Raw genomic sequence first — 23,718 nt, forward strand, 5'->3', positions numbered from 1 at the left:
TAATATGGCAAATGATTGATAGAAAATAAATATGTTAAATTATCAAATTTTGACAGAAACTAATAACAACAATAATGATTAGATTAAAATTTTAAAATTGAAACAGTACGATATTAAATTCTTAACTTTTTAAAGTGTAGGGACTAAATCTTAAATTCTATCACTTTAGATGACTTTAAACTTTGGGTACCACAAACATTTAGACCCTACAAGATTAAACGCAGCAGTTTGTAATTATATAGCATAAGTCCCTCAACTGCTGCCTCTTTTCATTGGCACTTAAAACCTTTGACAAGCCTTGGTTCTGTCTTAAAAAGCCTCTTGACATATGATCCACGTACTTTTCCTTAATTCATTTGGTCATATCTTGTTTTAATGGCATAATCTTTTCAAAGAAAATTTTATTAATTTATTCTATAAATGGGATTATATAATTCGAGAAAAATAATAATAAACACTTATAGTAGGCGGTGAAAGACAAACTCCATTAATACAACAAACACTTCAACCTTGACATCAATAAAACATTATGTCACGTTGACAAATAACCTAAATTGAATAGATGAGCCATGTTTATCACATAGATGTAAGAAATTTACCTACAATGAACCTCATGTGATGGTCTGATGATCAAGGGTGTTAACTGCCTTAGGTGTGGCATGGGTTCGAGTCGCGCTAATTGTGTTTGTTGTTCGGGCTTTACCCTGTTATTATAATTCAAAAATTCTCAAAGTGCTATAATTAAACACAAATGCTAACATTTCTTTGGTAAATGGCATGCCCTATGCGCCACATTGCCTCTTTAGACAACCTCATATATTCAAGCTCTCAATAAAGTTGGAAAACAAAACTCAACCAATAATAAATAGTAAACGTGTTGAAGGACTCATCGACCTCAAACGAATAATACTTCCAAATTTTTTTTATCAATTTAACCCAAGCAACCATATGATAAATGAAATCCAATATTGTTTAAATTGCATTTAGTTTAACATTAACGAAAACCGATTCGCTTTATTATATTCATACTCAAAGTGGACTGCAATTCACATGCAACACCAATGATCTCAGTCAAAAGTAGGAAGCAATATTTAATATAGGGTTTAGATTTAACCTCATTTAAGCGCCGTAAAAGTTATATAATTATAATATTCCACGTCTCTGGAGAGGTCTCGCCTAAAATGGTAACTGCATATAAATTACCCTAGCTTAAAGTTGATGATGATCAGTACCATAATTTCACCCAACATGACCCAGTAATTACTAATGCCTGAAATTCTAAGTAGGAGAATTTACTCCTTATTCTATGGATAAATATATATCATAAAAATTTTCAACAAATTAGTTTTAAATATATACTTTTGTGATTTCTGTTTAATTAAAATAATCGAGGTTAAAGTTTATAAAGTTTGTGTTAGTTCAAACAATTATAGAGAAAAAAGTTACGTTTAGGAAGAAATGACAAGGGAATGGACGGGTTTTTTACACAAATACTATAAAAAAAATATTGAAATAGGGTGTCCGAAAAAGAATTTACCAAAATAGGTTAATTTTTCATTGGAACCTATTAGATAGGCGCCAATGAATAAAAAATAATAATTTTTTTTGAATAAAATATAATTTTATATTTTCCCGAGTCAGTATATAACCCGTATAATACATAGTATTGGCGCCTATCTCAGAGGCGCCAATGGTGGTGCCTATCTGGGAGGCGCCATTATTGGTGCCATACTGAGAGGCGCCAATGCTCTGATTTTTCCCTATAAATACCCCCAACACAGACATAAATTTTACTACAGAAACGGAAGAAATAAGAAGGAAGAAAGCAGAAGAAAAGAAGGAAGGAAAAGAAGAAAAAAATAAGGTATTTTGGTTTATTTCTTTTTAAATAGAATGTAGAGTCTTGTTAGTAATTTTATTATTTGAAAGTTATTTTGTCAGGTTATTAATTTTGTTAGCTTCCGAATGAAAAATTTTTCATTAAATTTTTTATGTAATTTGTTTACATTTTGAAACTGTTTTAAAAAATTTGAAATTCTTTTTAACAGATCTAGTATTGAAAATGGAGAATCAGTTTTTTGTATGCGTTTATTTTGATGGAGAAATTTTGACAACAACTGTGGGATGTATATTTGAATGTCGCAAACAAGTAGCAATGAGATTTGATAGAAATATCTCGTTTGATGATATGAAGGAAAAAATTAGTGAAAAATTTTATAGACGTTGTGGGAGAAGGATATCAAAAGTTTTCTACAAGTTTCCAGTTTCAACAGATCCAATAAAATTTACCGAAATGGAACTTGTAGACGATGAAGACATGAAGACAATGGTCGCTCTTTATTGTGGGACTCAGAGTAACAAAAATGCACCGATTCAATTATTTGCTGAGTTAGCCGGTGTGGAGGCAACTAAAGATCCCACTCCATTAGGTGAAGAAGATGGAGTTGAAGCGCCGTGTATGGTCGTTCTGGTATCGTATGTTGATAGTCAATCAACTATACATGGGATAAATATTGATCTTAATGCTGCAGCCGAGACTGATGTGGTTGGTGATGATGTATACTATAGTAGTGATCCTGTTGATTACGAAGTGGATAGTGAGAGTGATCCTGACGCAGACGAGGTCCCAGATGATATTGACAACGAAAGCGTGAATGAGGATGGAAACGTTAATGCGTCTTCAATCGGAAACCAGATTCGTCATATTGTGATACACAATAATCCTGGGGTACACATGTCTCGGATAGACCCCGATGCGACACGAGCAGCTGAGTTTCCGGAGTACCCTGAAATACCACATGCTAACCAAATGGGCGTATATTCTGATGCAGAGGAGTTATACGTGGGCCAGAGATTTAAAAGTAAGGAAGAATGCATGTTTGTCATTAAGCGGTATAGCATGAATATATCAGTAGATTACAAAGCCATCAAGTTTAAACCAACATTATATATTGGAGAGTGTTGGAGGTCGGCAGAAGGCTGCAATTGGCAGATACGAGTAGCATTTATGCAGAAGTTGTAGATGTGGGAGATACGAAAATTTGTTAGGCCCCACACATGCACTTCAACACGTATGACAGAAGATCATCGAAAACTTGACTCCAAAACTATCTGTACATGCATCATGCCAATGGTGAAAGACATGCTGACCATTAAGGTTCGGTACTAATTGCTGAAATACAAGCACGATTCCAGTATCGAGTATCATACCAGAAGGCATGGATAGATGGCAATAGAGCAATTGTACGGAGATTTCGATGCATCGTACAATGAATTACAGGGATGGATAGTCGCCATGAGGGAACACGTACCGTGGACTGTAATTGAGTTGCAGACACGATCTTATTACGGGCTAAATGACCAACTACAATCGAGAAAAAAAATTTTCCATCGGATGTTCTGGACTTTTGATCAATGTGTGCGCCCATTTCCCCACTGCAAACCATATGTGCAAGTAGATGGAACCTGGCTATATGGAAAATACACATAGATCTTACTTCTTGCGATTACTCTAGACGGCAACAGGAACGTACTCCCGATAGCATTTGCCATCGTTGATAAGGAGAACATGGAATCGTGGGAGTTCTTTCTTACCAACCTGCAGAGGTATGTTTTTAGCAATGATAATATTTGCATCATTTTCGATAGAGGGAAAGGATTAATTGCAGCCATTAGGCGTTCTGGTGTACCATGGAGATCTGTTTACTGCATCTGGCACATCGCGGCTAACTTCCAGCGAGATTATAAGAATACAGACTGGAAAAGACAAGTTGTGAGAATGGGTAAAGAATTACCTTATCTTTTAAATATAAGTTTTAATGTTTTAGAGCAATACTGTAACTTAAAATTTTTAATACATATGCAGCGTACGAGCTAGAGCCACATATTTTTTGCCAAAGAATGGCCCAGCTTGAGAGTGACATGGAGAGTCAAACCAACATATCTTTCCGGCAGTGGCTGGGTACCATGGAGCAATGGCAATGGGCTCAATGTTTTGACGAGGGCTTTCGTTATGGTCAAATGACTACAAACTTAGTGGAGGGGATCAACGCTGCATTATTAAAAACACGACATCTTCCAATTTCATTTGTCTTCTCGGCAACGTTCTACAGGTTGGCTACCTTGATGCCAAGAATGGGTCAGCAACAAGTGAACCAGATGGAGACGGGACATGTCTTTGTCGAATGCATTAGGGATGCAATGGTTGTAAACCGTCGAATGGCGAGGTCGATGACAGTAGAAGTATATTCACGACATAATAAAACGTTTCGAGTTACAAAGACCATCGGTTATCGACCCAGTATACCACCTAGGTCCTACGGAGTTGATCTCCGAAATAGACGGTGTGATTGCAGGAGGTTTCAAACACTTCATTTTCCATGTGCACACGTCGTGGCAGCTTGTGCTAAAGTTGGGCTCAATGTAGAACAATTTATCGATGAAGTGTACACCATCGAACGCACGTTGCGTGTATGGGAAAACGAGTTCCCTGTGCTTCCTGACCTATCTACTTGGGAGGTACCTCCGATGACCTTCGATCTAGTCCCAGACATAAGGTTGTGTAGAAACCTGAAAGGTCGTCCGTAATCATCCAGAATCCATAACAAAATGGACATTAGGGAGAAATCTGACGGGAATTTGTGTGGCGTATGCAGATTACCCAGTCATAATCGGAGTAAATGCCCTCTCCGAAACTACCATGTTGGACAATCGTCTCAATCAGGTAGAAATTGATATGTACTTCATTACATAAAGATGATTTGAATCACAAAATTGTCTACAATTTGTTACAGTTATGGAGCAATTTGAAATTGTAAAATAAAAAAAAAACATTATAATTTTATTTACATTTTTAAACCATTATAATTTTATTTACATATGAACTATCATTACATAAATATGAGGTTGTTTATTACAAAAACCCCTAAAATTGATGGTTTGATGGTGTGGTTCTAGGGGTATATTTTTGTGGAGCTCGACGCTCACGTTGCGGGCGATTACGGTTATCAACATTCTCCCCAATAGTATGTTGGGGTGTGTGAAACATAGATGAATAATCATATGTCTCAAATGCCATCGATGAACTTGATCCGGGAGGAGAGGAGTACGACGGTGGATATTGGCCGGAAGGAGCGGAGTACTGAGGTGGATACGAGGCCGCGAAATAGTCATCGCCCCCTAATTCTGGATGATAAGAACTATCCCTAGAATGTAGTTCTGTCTCTAGCTCTGGCTCTGGTGTATGATGCAGATATGGAAGGGGTTGCGTAATTCGTGTCGTATACGGAGGGACTACAATCGACCGCCCACCAAACAGAAATGGTTTCCCTGTCTCACAGTACTACTGTATGTACTCTAACGAGGGCTGCAAATCTGGAGCAAGATCCATCTAAGGTACCCTCCCGAACCGGTTGTTCCATATCGTAATATATTCTTCGTGCACTTCTCCACAATTATCTCCATACCTGCCCCTCTTGCTCATCCCATGGATCTCCCCCAATTGTACTGGCAGTATCGGGATATACTGTATGCAACTGATCTGCCGGAGTACTCAATTTCCATGATACCACTCCACTACGTTAAAATTGATAATGGGTGCACTAATGCACCATAGGTTTGAGTGGACGTGGGCAGATGATGGCTTAACTGCCATAATTTCCGGAGCAGAATACGACATCCAAATGAACTGCACAGTTAATAACGTTGTTATATTAACGCGGGTCGAGTGAGATAAAATGATAAAATTAAGTTTATATTCGAAAAACTTACTCCCTCTCCAGCATGATTCTCAATCATTAGACGATATATCGGAACCGTCGGTGACCTCCTGATACCCAGATTAGTACTCCACCTACAAAAACAAATTGTTATAATAATATAATATAAAAAAGTCAACTAATTATTATAATGAGTAAAAATTCATCACCTATTAACGAGTGGAAATACATATGATTGATGACTAATGGATGCCAAGAATGGCATCCGATAAAGTGCCCACGACTGCAGCAGTATGAGGCATCCGCCTATGTCAACCGTAGAAGGATCTGTTGTCCGACAAAGTTCGCGATAGCATGGCTAAAACTGCGAACCCTCAACTATATGAACGAGTGTTATGCAAATTGGATAATAAGGGTAAGTACATCAAGTGGACCTTACTGTCGTTTGCATCCGGCATGAGTACACCCCCTATAAGGTGCATAATGTAAGCTCGAACAGCCTGCATCACCTCCCATTCATTAGCAGTACTTGGCAAATGCTCAAAATTGGCATGTAGCCATGAAAATCTCAAACTGGTAAATTTCCCCTGACTTGGCAAGCGTCTAAGTAATTCATTGTAAAGGGTAACCGGCCTAGAGATTGAACTTACGCCCGTGACCGCATTCCCGTCTATGGGAAGCTCAAGCTGTACTGTAACATCCTCTAGAGTGACGGTACACTCTTCGCACGACAAATGAAATGTGTGGGTCTCCGGACGCCATCGCTCGACTAAAGCAGAAATCAAGTCGTATCGTAGATCAAAAGTCCGAATCAATGCCGCTGATCCGAACCCGGCTAACTCTAAATATGGTATTAGGCGTTCATCTGGCTGAAACCCTACACTATTAACACGACCCCTCAATGCGCGGTACGGACCCTGACATTATTAAATTAGCAAAATAGTTAATACAATATAATTTAATTCAACAAATAACATGAATATCAAAAACAAATTTTATTACCATCTCATTAATAGTACTTGATATGTGATTATTATTATTAATTAGAGAACCCATTTCGCAAATCGCAATAAAAAATGAATTCATTAATTTATTTCAAAAATCAATAATTATTGTTAAATAAATACAAAATCAAATAAAATTTAATTATATAAAAGTTACATTATATAAAAATTAAATGAGTTAACAACAACTATATGATTAAAAAGTCATTATAATTAAACTTTTAATAAAATGATTTTTAATTTTTTATAATTAAACTTTTAATGAAATGATTTTTAATTTTTTATAAACTTTATATGTTAAACTCACCAAATACTAAACTAAACACAACAACTTATAGCTTAATCCTAAATTACTAATAAATTAAATTTTAAATAATTACAAACACAAAAATTTATAACATAATCCCAAATTACTAACAAATTAATTATAAAATAATTACAATATTCATACAAAAATTACAATATTACAATATATCCCGACATTACAATATTCATATAAAATTACAATATTACAATATTCATACAAAAAATTGCAATATTCATACAAAATTATAATATTACAATATTTATACAAAAAATTACAATATTCATACAAAATTACAAAATTACAATATTCATACAAAAAATTCAATATTCATACAAAACTATAATATTACAATATTCATACAAAAAATTACAACATTCATACAAAATTACAATATTCATACAAAAATTACAATATTCATACAAATTACTAATCCAAAACTATAAATATGAATTTAATTATAAAATAATTACAATATTCATACAACATTACAATATTCATAAAAAATTACAATATTCATACAAAAAGTTAGAATATTCATACAAAATTCTAATCTAAACTATAAACACTAAATATAGATAATTTATAATTAATAATTAATAACAAAAATTCACAATATCTTCTAAAATGTCTTCTAAAAATTCACAAACTATAAACTTTTAAATTATAAACAAAATTATTTACTAAAAAAATACATTACCTTTTTTTTCTTTCTTCTTCTTCTTTTCTTCTTCTTCTTCTTCTCCTTCTCTTCTTCTCCTTTCTCTCTTTTTTTTTCTCTACCATGTGGCATGTTGGGACCATTTACATTTACTTATAGGCAAAAAAAAAAAACATGCATGAAGGGACAACACATGCAGCAGCATGCAGCGGTGCAGCGGTGGGCAGAAGGCCACCATTGGCGCCTCTCTATGAGGCACCTTCATTGGCGCCTACCTGATAGGCGCCACCCAACCCGACCCGACCCGACCCTTTGACCGTATTTTGACCCGTATTTTTTTAAAAAAATATTTAAAAAATATAAAATTATATTTTATTCAAAAAATTATTATTTTTTATTCATTGGCGCCTATCTAACAGGCTCCAATGAAAAAAGTAACCCATTTTGGTAAATATTTTTTCTGACACCCTATTTGTGTAAAAAACCAGGAATGGACACTCTTTTACCACCGAAATAAAACAGTAAACAAATAGGGGATACAAGAGTTGTTTACGCAGTTCAGTTTTCCTATGTTTGCAGAGCCTAACTCAGTGACAAATATTTACTATCTTCGACACTTGCAACAAGTGATCCTAACACACACCCGCTACAATTTTCTTCGCATTAAAGAATGATACTCTTACCACTACATTCACACATTGAATACACTCATATAATAAAGTTCCTTAAAAGAAAAGATTATCTGCTTAATTCTCTTAATACAATAATGCATACAAGTTTCTTAATTATATAAAATATTTTGAAACTTGTTAACATAAGAATATTTATACGAATCCCTATTAAACAACAATAGAATAAGCTGAATATAATATAATAATAAAGTACAAGGTAAATATGGGCTCTTGGTAGCTAAGCAATCGGTGTTTCAATTCAATCAAATATCCACGATTCAAGGGATTAAATAGGGTGATCTAATTCAATTGAGTCTCTAAAATATGTTTCTCAAAGTGATTTGATCTTCAATAACGAATTATATATCATCCACATAATCAACTAAATACATAACTACCGCTCAATAAATTGTCAACACCTTAAATATGAAAATTATATTAAATAAGTCCAATAATCGAAAATGGACACTCAATTATCAATTTCATATTTTTAACAGTTTAACTTAAAAATATCACTAAAAGAATTTTATTTATAAACTTGAGTTGCAATCTTTGGATAAATTCTTTTATTCTTCTCTTCAATGTATCTTTGATCCATGAGTTGTCTAAACTTTGACATTTTATAGATGTAGTTCATTTTAATGGTTATTGAAACTTAATCTCAAAATTTGGTTTGGAGAGTTGTTTTGTTCAAATTATTTGAGATTGATCTAAAGGTCACCTAGAATTGATCTTGGGTCAATGTTGTCCACTTCAAGGTCGTCAATACTTGATCTTCTTTGTGTTGGTGCAATCGGATTGAGAAAAGCTTTCATCCAATGGTCTTTAAAAATTGAACTTGGATGGATAACTCCGCTTCAAGAGTCTTCTAAGCTTGATCTTGATAACAAGTTTAGCCTCTTTTTTATTGGTTGAACAGGAGTGGAAAGCAAATTTCTTTAAAACAAATGCATCGTTTGTCAAAAAAATTTTGAGTTCTTCAAAGGTTTCTTAAGATTTTGGAGCCAATTTATAAACTTACCTTTAGACAACTTGTGGACCTTTGAGCTTCTGAAATGGTTTTCAAAGGCTTGGAAGTGATCCCTTTTATAATGCCAGATCGTTAAGTAAAAGAGAGTTGCGGTAGAGTATAACTTTTTCATTTGAGTAGTTTGCAAAAATTAAACTCTTTTATTTATTATTTATCTTATTAATTTAAATTAATTAGAGATAAAATAATATTTAAAATGTAATATCTTTTTATGAAAGAGTTCTGAATGGATTCATTTTATTGGATTATCTCTTATTATTTGACTTAAATAGAGATAAATAATAATGACACGTGATGAATTTTGATTGTCCAAAACCTTCTTATGCTACAAATGCTCATTCAATATTTGGTCATATACACGATTTGTGTTGAAGGTAGAAAGTGGACAAATTTTGAAACTTATTTTACTTTCAATGTCAAATGATATTTTTTTCATCTTTCAACTCTATTGACAAGATTTGCAAGATTCAAAGGAACCATCAAGTTTTTTTTTTTTAATATTTGGATTTAACTTGGTAATAAAACCATGTTGCATATGTACTTTTGTTTTTGAAGGATTAAGTCATGACATAGTTCAATTATTGGATGTGTAGTTTAACTCTTACTTAGGAGTGATACAATGGTTTAAGCTCATACTTGGGAGTTTTATTTATTGGATGAACAATTTAAGCTCGTGCTTAGTAGTATCATCATTTTGGTTTATTTAAGATGACAAATTTAAGCTCGTGGAGCATCATATAAAATGAACAATTTGAGCTCGTGTTTAGGAGCATTATTTGGGAAGAGCAGTTTAAGCTCTTACATAGGAGCATAATCATTTTTTTTTCCTTTGAGATGAACAATTTAAGCTTCTGTTTGGGAGCAATGTAAATGTTTAAGCTCATGCCTAGGATCATTGTTTTTTTATTGATTTCTTTGACATATGAATGGAGTCCAACCATGATAATTATAATATCTTGGAAGCAGACAATTTGCCTCACTTCCTTGGAGATCCACTATCTTGTTTGTGCTTAGGGCCAATGTAATAGGATCAAAAGAGCCAAAATTTTCTATGCAACATAATGGATTGAGAAACTATAGTGACTAATGTTAAGTTTGTTGATGCCACTTCTTCTTCAAACTCAGTTTCCTTTTTTCATAGAGTTGTATAATTTTGTCTTTAAAAACAAAACACTTCTTAAAAGGATGACTAATGATATGGTAATATTTGCAATAGTTGACATCATATATTTGACTAGTTTCTTTAAGTTACTTTGCTTTTAGAAATTGAAACAACTTAATTTCTCTTCAAGCATGTTTGGGACATGTATCAACAAAAAAATATTTCTTTTATTACCTCTCATTTATGTGATTTTTTGTTTTACTTTTGAATTGAGTAGAAACAGGCTTTTCATTAACAACCCTAGGCTTAACAATATCATCATTATTAGCCAATATTTTCCCCCATTTTTTGAATTTCTTATTTAGGAGATTCTTGATTCTCAATAGTTTTCATACTTAACTCCATGCCATAAGCTCAAGTAGTTAATTTTTCAAGGGATTCTGGTTTGATACCTTGGAAAATATAACACAAGCCCTAATTCATGTCTTGTATGAATATGTCGATGGCAGAGGAATATGATAATTTTACTTCGTAGTTCAAGCTTACATTCCTCTAATGGTGGATGTAATCAATGATTGGCTCATCCTTTCCATTGTTATGAGCTTGTGAGTTTAATCATGCTGGTAATGAGACGAGTGCTATAAAATTGATTGAGAAATTCATGTTCAAGGTATTCTTAATTTTCTCAATCATCTTAAGCTCAAGATCAATGTACCAATTGAAGGTATTTTGTTTTAAAGATCGAACGAACTGCTTTACCATTAGATCTCCATCAGTGCTAGTGCTATTGAAGGTTTCTAAGAAATGTGCAACAAGTTGAAATGGACTTCTTTTGTCATCAAGTTATTGAAGTTTTGGAGGTTGATAATTTTTCAACATCTTCAAATAATCAATCCTTTGAGTGTATGGTTTTACATATGTGTATGAATGTGGAACAATACTTTCAACTTGCTTTTTGATAGCTTCCTTGATAGGCTTGTTGAGTTGATCTAAAGAAATATTTTGAGGCCATTCTTTAACATTGGTAGAAATTTCACCAACTTCTTGAAGAGCTTGAGTTGAGTTTTGATGGCAAGAATTTGGTTGTTTCCACTTAAGCTTTTAATTTGTGCCATCATGAAAACAAGTTGATAATTCATTCCATTAATGCTTGTCGTATTTGCTTTCATAACTTTTGCAAGAGAAGCCACTTATTCCTTTAAGGAAGCAATACTAATTGTCATCACAACCACCACATCCAACTTTAATGATGAGCTTGGGCGAAGTGTTGTTGTAGATATTCTTCCTCTAACTTTTAAGCTGGAGAAGACTTGAAATTTGACTTGTTAACAGGGTTCTTCATAAGAGCCATCACAAATTTAGTGAACTTGATCTTTGAAGAAATGAAATGAAAAACAGAGTTGGTCCCATCAAACATGCTAGAAATTCGTGTGTCGAGTTCAAGCAAAAAATAATAACTTGAAAAATTGGAACAAATAAAAGAATTTTATTTATAATATTTTGAGTTACAATATTTGGATAAGTTCTTTGATTTTTCTCTTCAATGGAAATTCGAACTAAAGGTTATGTAGACTTAATTTTGGATGGATGCAGTTTGTTTCAACGATCATTGGGACTTGATCTTTAAAGTTGATTTGGAAAGTTGTTTTCTTGAAATTATTCGAGATTGATCCAAGGGTTGCCTAAACTTATCTTGGGTCAAAGTTATATGTTTCAAGGGCCGTCAAGACTTAATTTTTAAAACATGTTCGGAGAGATGTTTGCTCAAGTACTTGATTTGATTTGGATTCAAGGGTATTCAAGACTTTATCTTGAACAATAAAGTTTGCTCTAAGAGTTGTCAAGACTAGATCTTGAAAAACTGAGTTTTATCTTCTTCTTTTTTATACAATCAGAATGAAAAGAGCTTCCATCCAAGGGTGTTTAAGACTTGATTTAGGATGGATGATTCCGCTTCAAGGACCTTCTAAACTTGACCTTTAAAAGCAGGTTTAGCCTCTTTTTTCTCGACTGAACGAGATCAGAAGGTAGCTTCCTTCATAATTTGTTCGAGTTGTTCGATTTCTTCAAAGAATTCTTTGAATCTTGGAGAAAAAAATTTAATCTTAAAAATCTTCTTTTTGGAGAACTTGTGAACTTCTAAACTTGTGTTGAATGGCTTGGAGGTTATCCTTTTTTTATATTTCCAGTTAGTCAAGTAAAATAGTTTAATATTAGTTCGGTTAGTGTCGAAATTGTTGCCAATGCAAAAGGACACGTGTTCGAGTGCGCTAAAGCACATTTATCCTCCTATTTAAGGGATGATCGATACTTATAAGTATTTTATAAAAAAAAGTTCTTTTATAATATAATTTTATCATTTGAGTGATTTATAAGAATTAAATTTTATTATTTATTATTTATATTATATAAATTTAAATTAATTAGAGATACAATAATATTTAAATAATATAATATTTTATAAAAAAAATAGTTACTGTCAAAATAGATTAACCTACATCTCAAGGGAAAGATCTAGAGTGGCTAGGTATATCCACCGAGGAAGAAGGGTAAATTAATGTTGTTTTTCTTGTCTACTTTGTTAAGTTGCAGTTGTGAATTGACCAAACCTCTGTTTTAGTTGAAATAGTCTCAACTGGTTTGTTTGACTTTAATGCCATGGAATATTTTCCAAACAATGCAACTTCTTTTCTTCCCCTCTCTCTCTCTCTCTTGTTTCATAATTCATACCCTCCCCTCCTTATTAATTTAATATATTATATTTTTTTTTCCATTTTACGATCTATATTCAAAGTTCGTAATCAATTATTTTAAAACCAATTTAAATGTTTTTAACTAATTCTTTTAGTTGATTCAACGAATTTTTACTAATTCGACCAAATTTTTACCAACTGAACTTTTTTTGGTTATAGTAGATTGATTGAACCACCATAACTATGAATTACTATTTCTTAAACCAATCAATCCAATTAATATTATTATTACATTTTAATTTAATTTTTTATTATTTAGAAAATACTTTTTTAACTTTTAATTTCATAAAAGTTGCAAATAATTATATATATACATAACCACATACACACATGTAACCAGGGGAAGGAGAAATTTTTTTTTTGATGTTAAATAGTTTAATATAAAAAAAAAACCAATGAGTTCAATTTTCTTTATGTATTTATTGTTTTTTTTTCTTTGATGCATTAATTGGTTGAGAATTATATTTTAAATATTTTTTTTTCATTTTTTGGGTAACTAATTTTTACAAGTTTTTAATGTGTTTTTTCTATGCAATTTTTCGAAAGAGAACAACAAGACAAATTGTTAAAACAGACTACTAAGACCGTCAAGCCACAACAAAGAAAAGGTAGCCACACCAAAACAAAAAATCAACAAACCAGAAGAAGCTCAAAGTAACAGTATCTCAAGTCAAATCAATAAGCCGTTACCTAATATAAAAATAAAAATAAATATAATATTGATAAAATTTTAATCTATCTGATATTATAATTATCAGTCATTTAATATAATATTTTTATATAATTATAAATAACTAACATGAGAACAAAAAAATAGTGACATCAATATCTCACTATACACATTTTTTATACTGGACTTTTAAGTACAACTCTCTCCCGCAAGTATGGAACAAAAGGTGAGAGCATGTGACTAATAATTATAGCATTTATGCTTATAGGTAATTAAAGCCTGATTAAGTTGTTTTGGTGCAGATATATAATTTTATAATCAGGTGAAATTTTTCCTCCCTTTTCTAATTATTTAATTATATTTCCGTAGTTTTTTTTATATCGTTGACACGTAATTTTTATATTTTGAGGTTCGAGGTTCAAGGTTAAAATATTATTTTATGGACCCTTCTCAGTTCCCACAATATCATCTAAGGTTCTTTTTCAATTATTTAATAACATTTCAACAAATTTTTTTTCATATTATTGACACATAATTTTAGTAATTTTTTTACCCAAAACCCTAAATCTTAAACCGTAAATGGGTTCAATATTCAAGGTTTAGAATTTAAGATTTATGATTTGAGATTCAATGTTTGGGATTTGAGGTTTAAGTTTGAGGTTCAGGGTTTATGGTTAATGTTTGGGGTTTAGGTTTCTGGGTTCAAGATAAAAAATTTACTAAGATTATGTGTCAATGACATAGAAAAAAATTACTAAAATGTCATTAAATAATTGGGAAGGATCATGGATGATGTGGTAGGAAGGTCCATAAAATAATTTCTCTAAAATTAGGGTAACTTACACAACTTGTCATTAAATTACGGGTAAGTTTTCCATTTTTATCACCTAAGGAAAAAAAGTTACATTTTGATCATTAAACTATTCAAAAGTTTTTATTTAAGTCATTGAACTGTTAAAATCGATGTTATATGGCTTTTTTTGTTCACATCGTCTACACCAATTAAAAACTTTCTTTCTCATTCTTTTCTGCAGTTTATTTTTTTTTCATGAAATAACTTTGGACGTCAAAAATCTATGAACCAAAATTTAAACAAATTTTTTCTACTTGTCGATGGGTATTAATCAATCGTACTGGTCGTCAAATTGTCACTAGAATTTCGCTGGTGGAACTTTTCTTTTTGAAAAAAACTTTACAGCCTAGTGACTTAAATAAATATTTTTGAATAGTTTAGTGACTTAAATTAAAATTTTTGAATAATTTTGTTAATCAAATTATAACTTTGATCAAAACAAATGCTTACTCATAATTTAGTGAGTGAAGGTCTAGTTTGACCTTATAATTATTAAAATTTTACAAGTGAAATAAAAAGAAAGCGAAGGGTAGTGAGGCATGAAAGTTGAAGGGCCTCTTCCCTCCTTTCCAAGCTGTCCAAACTTAATGAAAATGGCATAGAATACATATAGATATAGGGAAGGGTAGTGAGGCATGCTAGTTGAAGGGCCTCTTCCCTCCTTTCCAAGCTGTCCAAACTTAATGAAAATGGCATACTGTAGTAGAATACATATAGATATAAACTTAGTATGGCCGCCCTTCCAAAAATTCAATGCGGCCCCTCAATAATAAAATTTCATATTATGGGTCAACCTTTTAATTTTTGAAGTCCCTTTTTTTTATTCACTTTTAATTGCTAAAATATCCATTATATCATCCATATCTATATACATATATATTAAATTACCCTCAATTAATTAATCAAACTACCTTTCTTTAGTTCTTGTTTATTCACCTTTAATTGAGTTTTTTAATTTCATAAACACGATTAAGAACTCAGAAATATTCATGTTTACTAATACTGATATCCATTTCAAACATATGTATATGTATATATATATATATTTGTTGTATTCAACACACGTCCTTGTAAAGCGAATATAATGAAAGAAAGTTGGGAGGTATGTTATAGGTTAACAGGAAAGAGAGAGGTCCTTCATCCATTGACCTTCCATGGTTTAATGTTGATAATGAGGCCTATTTAAGCATGCAATTTAATAAGTGTAATAATGGTATTATGGGTATAAACGCTTTTAAATAGCTGAAACCGTTGCCATCTCCGCCACTTTATAGGTTCATGATAGTTTTCATTTTATATAACCAATGTTACTTACACAAGTTGATCATAAAATATATTTATTGGTTGAACACTGTTGTTTTCTTGTTTAACCCTCTGCCTTGTTGCATTCTTGCTCTAACCATCACCACCCACCACTCTCGCAAGTTTTTTTCCGGTAAAATGGGACTATTCAAGGCTGCTGGCGTTGTTTACAAGCCGGTCGAGGAGATTGATCTTGGTCCTGACAGCAATGAGTTTTATCTCAAAGCCAATGTTAAAGGTTTCACCATCATCATCATCATCAGCAGCAGCAGCAGCTGCAGCTTGCTGTTGACTTTTTGTTTTCTTTCTAATTTTACATCAGATTCAGAAACTAACAACAGTTTGCTTATTACAAGTCCTGTCTCATCCTCATCTCATTGTTTAAGAATGTTTTTGTTTTTTTCTTTGTTTTAGTACTACTAACAGAAACTGTATCTGACAATTCCAGAAAAAAATGGCAGACTTTTCTATATCTACCTTTGTTACTTGAAACTGCTGTTTGTTGACTTTGAGGTTTCAATGGGTACACTGCAAAAAGCATCTTTCAGTTGCATAATCTTACAATATGTGTATGTTTTGTGTACATGATGTATAGCTCCTCGCATGGCTGGATTTCTTGTCAAAATATTTGCTTGGTTCCTGGAGTCAAGGATCATTGGAACGTTATTGTTGTATATATTGAAGAGGAACAACCTAATTCACAAGGTACACACTTATTACCTTCATTTTTACCATTATTTTTGGTTAAAAAAGAAATCCCAACATTTTTTTCCCTCGTACTTCCGACAAGTGACAGTCAGTCTGACATTGAGGTCTCAAAGCTTTTACTGACACCCATGTGATGGCCTTTTGGCAACTTTTTCTTATAATTCATTCATTCATTCCATAGGGAAGAAAGCACAAAGAATAATTGGCCGATAGTTAATTGAGACTTGGTACATTGTTCGTTACCATTTTACTGCTTTGTCCTCTCTTTACTCCTGTTAGCCACAAATTTGGCTAAGTTTATGAGGCAAAGGGAGGTAACTTTATAAACAACTTTCTGCAGGGAACTTCTTTTCACCTATATACTATATTAGATATAAGATTACAGATTTTCATATAACTTTTGTTATAACAATTTTTCGTCGAGCAGCTTGTTTCGAATGCAACGCTGGAGGAGGCACCTATGTTTGTTCCTTTGCATCCATTTGTTGGTATGTATGTGCTACATACTCTTTTACCTTTGATTCATATGCGTAGATTACTGTATATTGGAAGCATTTTAGAACTCATTAAGCATTGATCAATACAGACCTTAATGAACAAGAAGTTGAACAAATTGGCTCTGATGCATCGCCAGCAGAACGAGTTCAACGGGCAATGAATTGTCTTCCTTTGACTTTAGAGAAGTCAGTAGATGATTCAAATTCCAGCAGCTTCCGACGCTGGACAATAGCGGATTATTCAAGGGCCTATAGTTCTGGAGAAATAACTCCCCGGAAGGTATCATTCTTGGCTATTTAGTTTATGACATATAGTTGATTTCCCATTTACATGAATGATTACATTTCCACCTGAAAGAATTTGAGGCTTTCTAGATATTTGGTACAGTTAACTTTTAGTTTATCATGGTCATGAAAATCGATTTTTGATTGTACAGGTTGCGGAGCAATTTATAAATGCCGTGCATGAATCTTCCCGTGCTGCTTTGCCAATGTCCTTCTTCATTAACTATGATGCTGAAGATATCCTAAAACAAGCTACAGAATCAACTCTTCGGTACGAAAGAGGTAACTGTTTAGTGTAACTAAATCACTATTACATATCCTAATGTGCTTTTCTGTTGTGACATCATTTCTTCCATTTTCCTGAAACATAAGGACATAAAACAAGTTGACTGTTTGGTTCCAAAACTTGGCAATAGTGAACATTCATTTTCATGTATAATGTTTAGTCTATACCATCTAGAAGTTCATATGGATCTCATTGTCCTTTTCTTCAGGGGATCCGATATCAGCTCTAGACGGAGTCCCAATAGCTATCAAGGATGAAATAGATTGTTCTCCATATCCAACAACAGGTCTCATAATTTCTCCACTTGTCATGTTCTTTACTTGCATAGGCTTTTTTTTCATAATGGTATTCTTAGTTTCTTCCTATTTGAGTCTTGGTTCTTTTAGGAGGTACAAAGTGGCTGCACAAGGTTAGACCTTGCACGGGTGACGCATGCTGTGTTATGCGGCTCAGATCCTGTGGTGCTATTATTGTTGGAAAGACTAACATGCATGAGCTTGGAGCAGGAACAAGTGGGATAAATCCTCACTATGGGTGAGAACATTCTTGTGTGTTCTCCTTTTCTAATACAAAAAATTTCATGTTTAAAATATAGTGATATGTTTTCATTTTTTGAGGCTGCAGGACTACCAGAAATCCGTATCATCCCAACAAAATCGCTGGTGGTTCTTCCAGTGGATCTGCTGCAGTAGTATCTGCAGGATTATGCCCTGCTGCTCTTGGTGTGGATGGAGGAGGTAACCTCCTCATCTTTTACTGAAAAAAACCCACAAAATCTTATCATAATAATTAAGTACAGCATTATATCATGTGAATAAGTTTAGAGGACCATTGTGCTTCATATTCTGTGGTTTCCTTGTAGGATCTGTGCGGATGCCTGCATCCCTTTGTGGTGTTATAGGATTCAAACCGACTTTTGGGCGCATACCTCATACAGGGTGAGAATTTATTTTAGGAAAACAATTCTATGTGTTCCATGTAAGCTTTAGACTATATATCAGAAAATTCATGTTGTTTTCAGTGTTCTTCCTCTGAACTGGACGGTAGGAATGGTTGGAATACTAGCAGGCACCTTAGAGGATGCATTGATTGTGTAATTAATCTCTCCCTTTCTTGTATCAATGCATTTCCTTCACTTCTATATATTACTTTATTAGTTCTAGATATGACTTACATTAGTTTTCTGTTTTCAGCTATGCTGCCATTAGTGGCCAACTTCCATCACATGAGCCAACAATTTTACCTGTAAGTGCCCATCTCTATAATATTACTAGAATTTCCAAGTACTTGAAGCTGTAGTAAAGTATCACTAGCCTTTGTTAGCTTGATTCCTATTAATTGCCTTGCTAAGTATTCCCTTTACCAGCCCAAGTTACTTTTTCCCCTGCTGAACTCAACAAATCCAATGTCAGAAATCAAGTTTGCAAGATATGGAGAGGTTAGTGATGTTATTATATGATAAATTAGTTTAAGTCCAGTTTCATCATTGATTATAGCTTAAAAGTTAAGGTTTCTAATACATGTCATTCTATTTTTGAACCACTAATTGCCTCAATTAGTGGTTCAACGATTGCAGTGACGAAATCAGAATATGCTGTTCCAATGCTTTGCACTTGCTTTGTGAGCATTACAAATGGAAGGTATTAGCAATGGAAGTTTCCTTTAACTAATAAAAAAAGGTGACTGATCACTAACCTGCTAAGGTTTTTTATTCACAAGACTGTAGAGGTTACTATACCAGAGATAGAGTCGATGCGGCTGGCGCATTATCTGACCATTGGCTCCGAATGCACAACTTCACTGAGTTCTGCTCTTGAAAAGCTGTATGTTCTGTTCCAAACTTCAACCCTAATTGATCCCCTTATGTTCATGTTTGGGATATTAGAAGTTCAAAAGTTGACAGTATAAAACTTGTTGAAATAGGGATTTTGCAGAACTAGGATGGGATGCAAGAGTAGCACTTAGGGTATACGGTGCTTTCAACAGCAAAGAGTACATAAAAGCTCAGAAAATGAGGTAAGTTTTTTCCAAAATTCACTTGTTATTTAAGTTCTTATAGGTGGCACTTATAAATATGAGCTTTATATGCAGGAACCGCCAGATGCAGATTCATAAGAACATATTTGCCAAGGCAGATGTCATAGTTGCTCCAACAACAGGGTAGATTCTTTGTAAACTGCAACATCTTACAATGTCTAAGAGAGTTTTATTTTTGACTATTTTATTATTCTCAAAACAGTGTGACTGCATACTCAATATTTGATGATGCTCTAAAAACCGGTGAGCTCGATTACATAAATGGAGGTACGAGTTTCGACAGATTTTTCCATTATGCATTTTAGGTTTAAATGGAAGTTAACCATTTCATCGTCTTTTCAGCTGCCCTTGTTCGATATCAGATATCAGGAAACTTTTTAGGACTACCTGCTGTGACCGTTCCTGTACTAACTTATTACTACTCCGTTCTCTTTGGTTAAGATTTTATATAGTGGGACAACATTTATACTAATATCAGTTCTCTATGTCTCCTTAATAGGTTGGCTATGATAAAGAAGGTTTGCCAATTGGTCTTCAATTTATAGGGAAGCCATGGTCAGAACCCACATTAATGCACATAGCATTTGCAATGCAGGTAAGCTACATGCTTCTCTGAATGTAGTTGCTTTCTTTTTCAAAATAAGAAAATGATAAATGGTATATAATTGGATTTCTGGTTCCTGTTTTGTGTATTTTTCATAAATTGGAATAATTTGAGTTTTCTTCATACACAAGGCATTATTGAATTGATTATACCCTTTGCTTGCTGATATGTAGAACACATTTTTGGTTTCAGGCCTTGTGCATCTCACACTATAGGAAGCCTAAAGTTTTCTATAATCTACTTCATAAGAATTGAGTGGGGCAGGCCAGAAGCCACCAGGAGGAGGCCGGAAGGGTAATCAGTCACCATGATTGCATAGCTTCCTTTTCTTCTTCTCTTATCATGGTATATGGCAATATGTAGTATTGCTTAATTATTTCGTGAGTTGCTACTGTTGAGATGGACGTGTCAAAAATCATTAGAAGCTGAAAGTGTGTACCATGTCATTCATACATATAGATTCTTATATATGTAGATGAGATATGTATTAAATTGCTTGTTTTATGGCTATAATTGGAGTTATTCTTCTGTTAAAAGTAGCTGATACAGAATAGTGGTCAGGGTTCATGTGCTACTTGCTGATGCATCATTAAGTAATTTTATACGGTGTAATGACTGGAAAGCATTCTAATTATGTAATTGAGGCCTTAGACCTTAATTCAATTAATAAGTTTGTCGATCTACAAAACAAGGTAGTGATTGTTTTCAACTTGAAATTTGGTGGCACTTGTGGGATGATGAGAGTTTAAGCATTTGTTGAGTTTAGGATAGGGTTATCAAGTAGTTAGAAAAAGAGGTAACCGGCTTCTTCCCCATTATTTAGACTGAGTTTGAATCTTTAAATCATCACTATTGAAGGTTTTACTTGATTGCCATTTTTAACCTGAACAAGATTCGATTTAAATCGTAAAATGAATAAAAACGCGTGATTATATTTAAAAGGTTAAGATAATAGATTCCAACAATTTCAATGCTTTTTTATATATTTTAACTTGTAAATCCAAACATTTTAAAAATTTCAACTTTATTCTTGTATAGCAATGGTTATGTCCAAGTGACCAAGTCCCTCTAATATTTAGGCTTGTACTGTAGAAAATGAGCACTGGATATTTTTCCATTGCTCTTAAATAATTCTAACTTGTAAAAAAGTTAAAGATGAAAAAGGTCCTACCGGGAGTCGAACCCAGGTCGCTGGATTCAAAGTCCAGAGTGCTAACCACTACACCATAGAACCTTAACAATGGGAAGTGAAGGTTTATCTTATATATTCAATAAAATCATTAGAGAAATCAAAATCTATAGTCAAAGGAGGACTACCCAATAAATAGCAGATGCAGACAATAAAAGTGCTTGAGCAATGAAGTGAGCTACTCTATTTGTAGTCCATCGAACCCAACAAAAACCAATATGCTGGAATTGAGCTTTTATCCACAAACAGTCAGGAATCATTGTACCAAATTCAGAGTTTAGGCTTTGAGAGGGGATAGTGATTTCCGTTCGTTTAGGCTTTGCATGTACAATGACAACAAGGGTAAGTTTCCAAATTTTCAAGAGTTTTGTGTTTACATTCAAAGTATAAGACTCATTGTGACAATAAAAAGAAAAAAAATTCTTGTTGATTGAGTTTTAGTTCGATTGGCATGAACATTGTTGTCAATGCAAGAGAACATGGGTTTGAGTGCGCTGAAGTGTATTATCCTTTTATTTATGGGTTAGAGAGGAGGTATGTAGTTTTAAGCTGTCAAAAAGAATAGATATGATTAGAACCTATGACAATAGATTACATGTCACACTTATTAGTGATAGAAAGTAAAGTTGGGTGTTTTCAGAAATATTTCAATGAAAATTGCTCTGCTAGAGCTGGAATTTTTGTATTCAATTTTGCTGTTTATCAGTTTCTGTATATTTTTGCAGGAGGATTAATTACATTCCGTGTTGGTTAACAGAAATCACAACACAATGAAGCGGGATCCTGACCATGGAATTCCTTTTCCCTTTTAAAAAGATTAAAGATGAAAAAAAAGGTCCTACCGGGAGTCGAACCCAGGTCGCTGGATTCAAAGTCCAGAGTGCTAACCACTACACCATAGAACCCCCGTGTTGAAAAGTTTATCTCAGCACTTTATTTAATGCTAGAATAAGTTACTCGCTAACTATCTTCACATAGCAGGTGACAGTGATAACTCATTTCGTTTTACATTTTTTAAATATTTTCTTCATAATTACTTTTTTTTTGTTTTAATTGACTAGTTGAATAGCATCAATGTATATAAAATCTTAAATTTATCATTTTAATCAAAATTTTATTTTAATTTTTATATAAATTTTTTTATATTTTTACAAAATTATTTTTCACTCACATCGTGTTCCACAATTTACCTATCTATATCTATATCTATATCTATATTACCTATCTATATACTTAGTATAAAATCTTTGACTAAGTTGGTAACATGAGTTAATCGAGTACCAATTCAATTTGAGAAATAGTAATATACAAACACAATTGATATTTTTATTAGTTCAACCATTATTCAAATTGTTAACTCTATTTTTTAAAAATAAATAATTAAATTTTTTCATGAAGCAAAAGGACAAAAATATATATATTCTTTATATATTAAAAAATCCATTAAAAATAAAAATATTTTAAAAAATAGAGAAAACTGATTCAACCGATTTTTTAAGCTCGATTCAATTGATTTGTATAGGTTTTCGAGTCAACTATTCAACTCTTCAGACCAATTCCCAGTCCAACTGGCTGGTCCAGTCCAGCTCTAAAAACACTAATTTTGATTGATGAATGAACTTTTTCGATCCCGTCAGGTTGAACAAGTAGGTGGTGAAGTTTGAAAATGGAATTAATCGCCTGCATCTCAACCTCGGGAGGACCAATTTCGAGCGTTGCTGGCATTACTAGAGACCGAAAAGGAAGAAGAAAGACAGAAAATTAAAGAGAGAAGTAATGCAAAAGAAAATAAAAAAAAATTTAAAACTTTATATGACATGTAATCTTATTGGCTAGAATTTTTTAACGGATAACATTTTTGTGTAAAATGGATAACATAAGAATAATTTAGATACCATTTGTGACCAAAAGAAAATTTATGTACCAACTTATAAAAGAGAGTATTGTTTTAGGTCAAGGATGTTGAAACCAAACCAGATCAACCAGTTGGACTGGTTGGATCGAGAACTGACCAATACATAAGTCCGGAGTGTACTAAAAACCCG

General features: G+C 33.0%; 1 protein-coding gene and 2 non-coding genes across 6 annotated transcripts; 1 reads left to right on the forward strand and 2 right to left on the reverse strand.

Annotated features, from left to right (window-relative positions):
* Positions 1-16,031: 16,031 nt before the first annotated feature.
* Positions 16,032-21,020, forward strand: LOC105780769 (fatty acid amide hydrolase). 4 transcript variants are annotated; one of them, XM_052629725.1, is made up of 20 exons: positions 16,032-16,305; positions 16,663-16,772; positions 17,203-17,267; positions 17,362-17,552; positions 17,710-17,839; positions 18,052-18,129; positions 18,230-18,377; positions 18,468-18,580; positions 18,706-18,781; positions 18,865-18,936; positions 19,037-19,088; positions 19,210-19,281; positions 19,403-19,483; positions 19,563-19,666; positions 19,767-19,859; positions 19,935-20,003; positions 20,083-20,147; positions 20,223-20,284; positions 20,380-20,475; positions 20,677-21,020. In XM_052629725.1, the coding sequence occupies exons 3-20, from the start codon at positions 17,213-17,215 to the stop codon at positions 20,737-20,739; spliced, it is 1,620 nt and encodes a 539-aa protein (XP_052485685.1). In that variant the 5' UTR covers positions 16,032-16,305; positions 16,663-16,772; positions 17,203-17,212; the 3' UTR covers positions 20,740-21,020. The 4 variants fall into 4 exon arrangements, with proteins under 4 accessions (XP_052485685.1, XP_012460718.1, XP_052485686.1 ...); XM_012605264.2 differs by having other exon boundaries at positions 17,203-17,263; XM_052629726.1 differs by lacking the exons at positions 16,032-16,305; positions 16,663-16,772 and adding an exon at positions 16,835-17,089.
* A 626-nt stretch (positions 21,021-21,646) lies between these two features.
* Positions 21,647-21,718, reverse strand: TRNAQ-UUG (transfer RNA glutamine (anticodon UUG)). Its single transcript has one exon. It is a non-coding gene; the product is annotated as a tRNA-Gln (tRNA).
* Positions 21,719-22,506: 788 nt separating this feature from the next.
* TRNAQ-UUG (transfer RNA glutamine (anticodon UUG)) lies at positions 22,507-22,578 on the reverse strand. Its single transcript has one exon. It is a non-coding gene; the product is annotated as a tRNA-Gln (tRNA).
* Positions 22,579-23,718: the final 1,140 nt, after the last annotated feature.

This window comes from Gossypium raimondii, chromosome 4, assembly GCF_025698545.1.
Source record: "Gossypium raimondii isolate GPD5lz chromosome 4, ASM2569854v1, whole genome shotgun sequence".
Lineage (NCBI taxonomy): Eukaryota > Viridiplantae > Streptophyta > Magnoliopsida > Malvales > Malvaceae > Gossypium > Gossypium raimondii.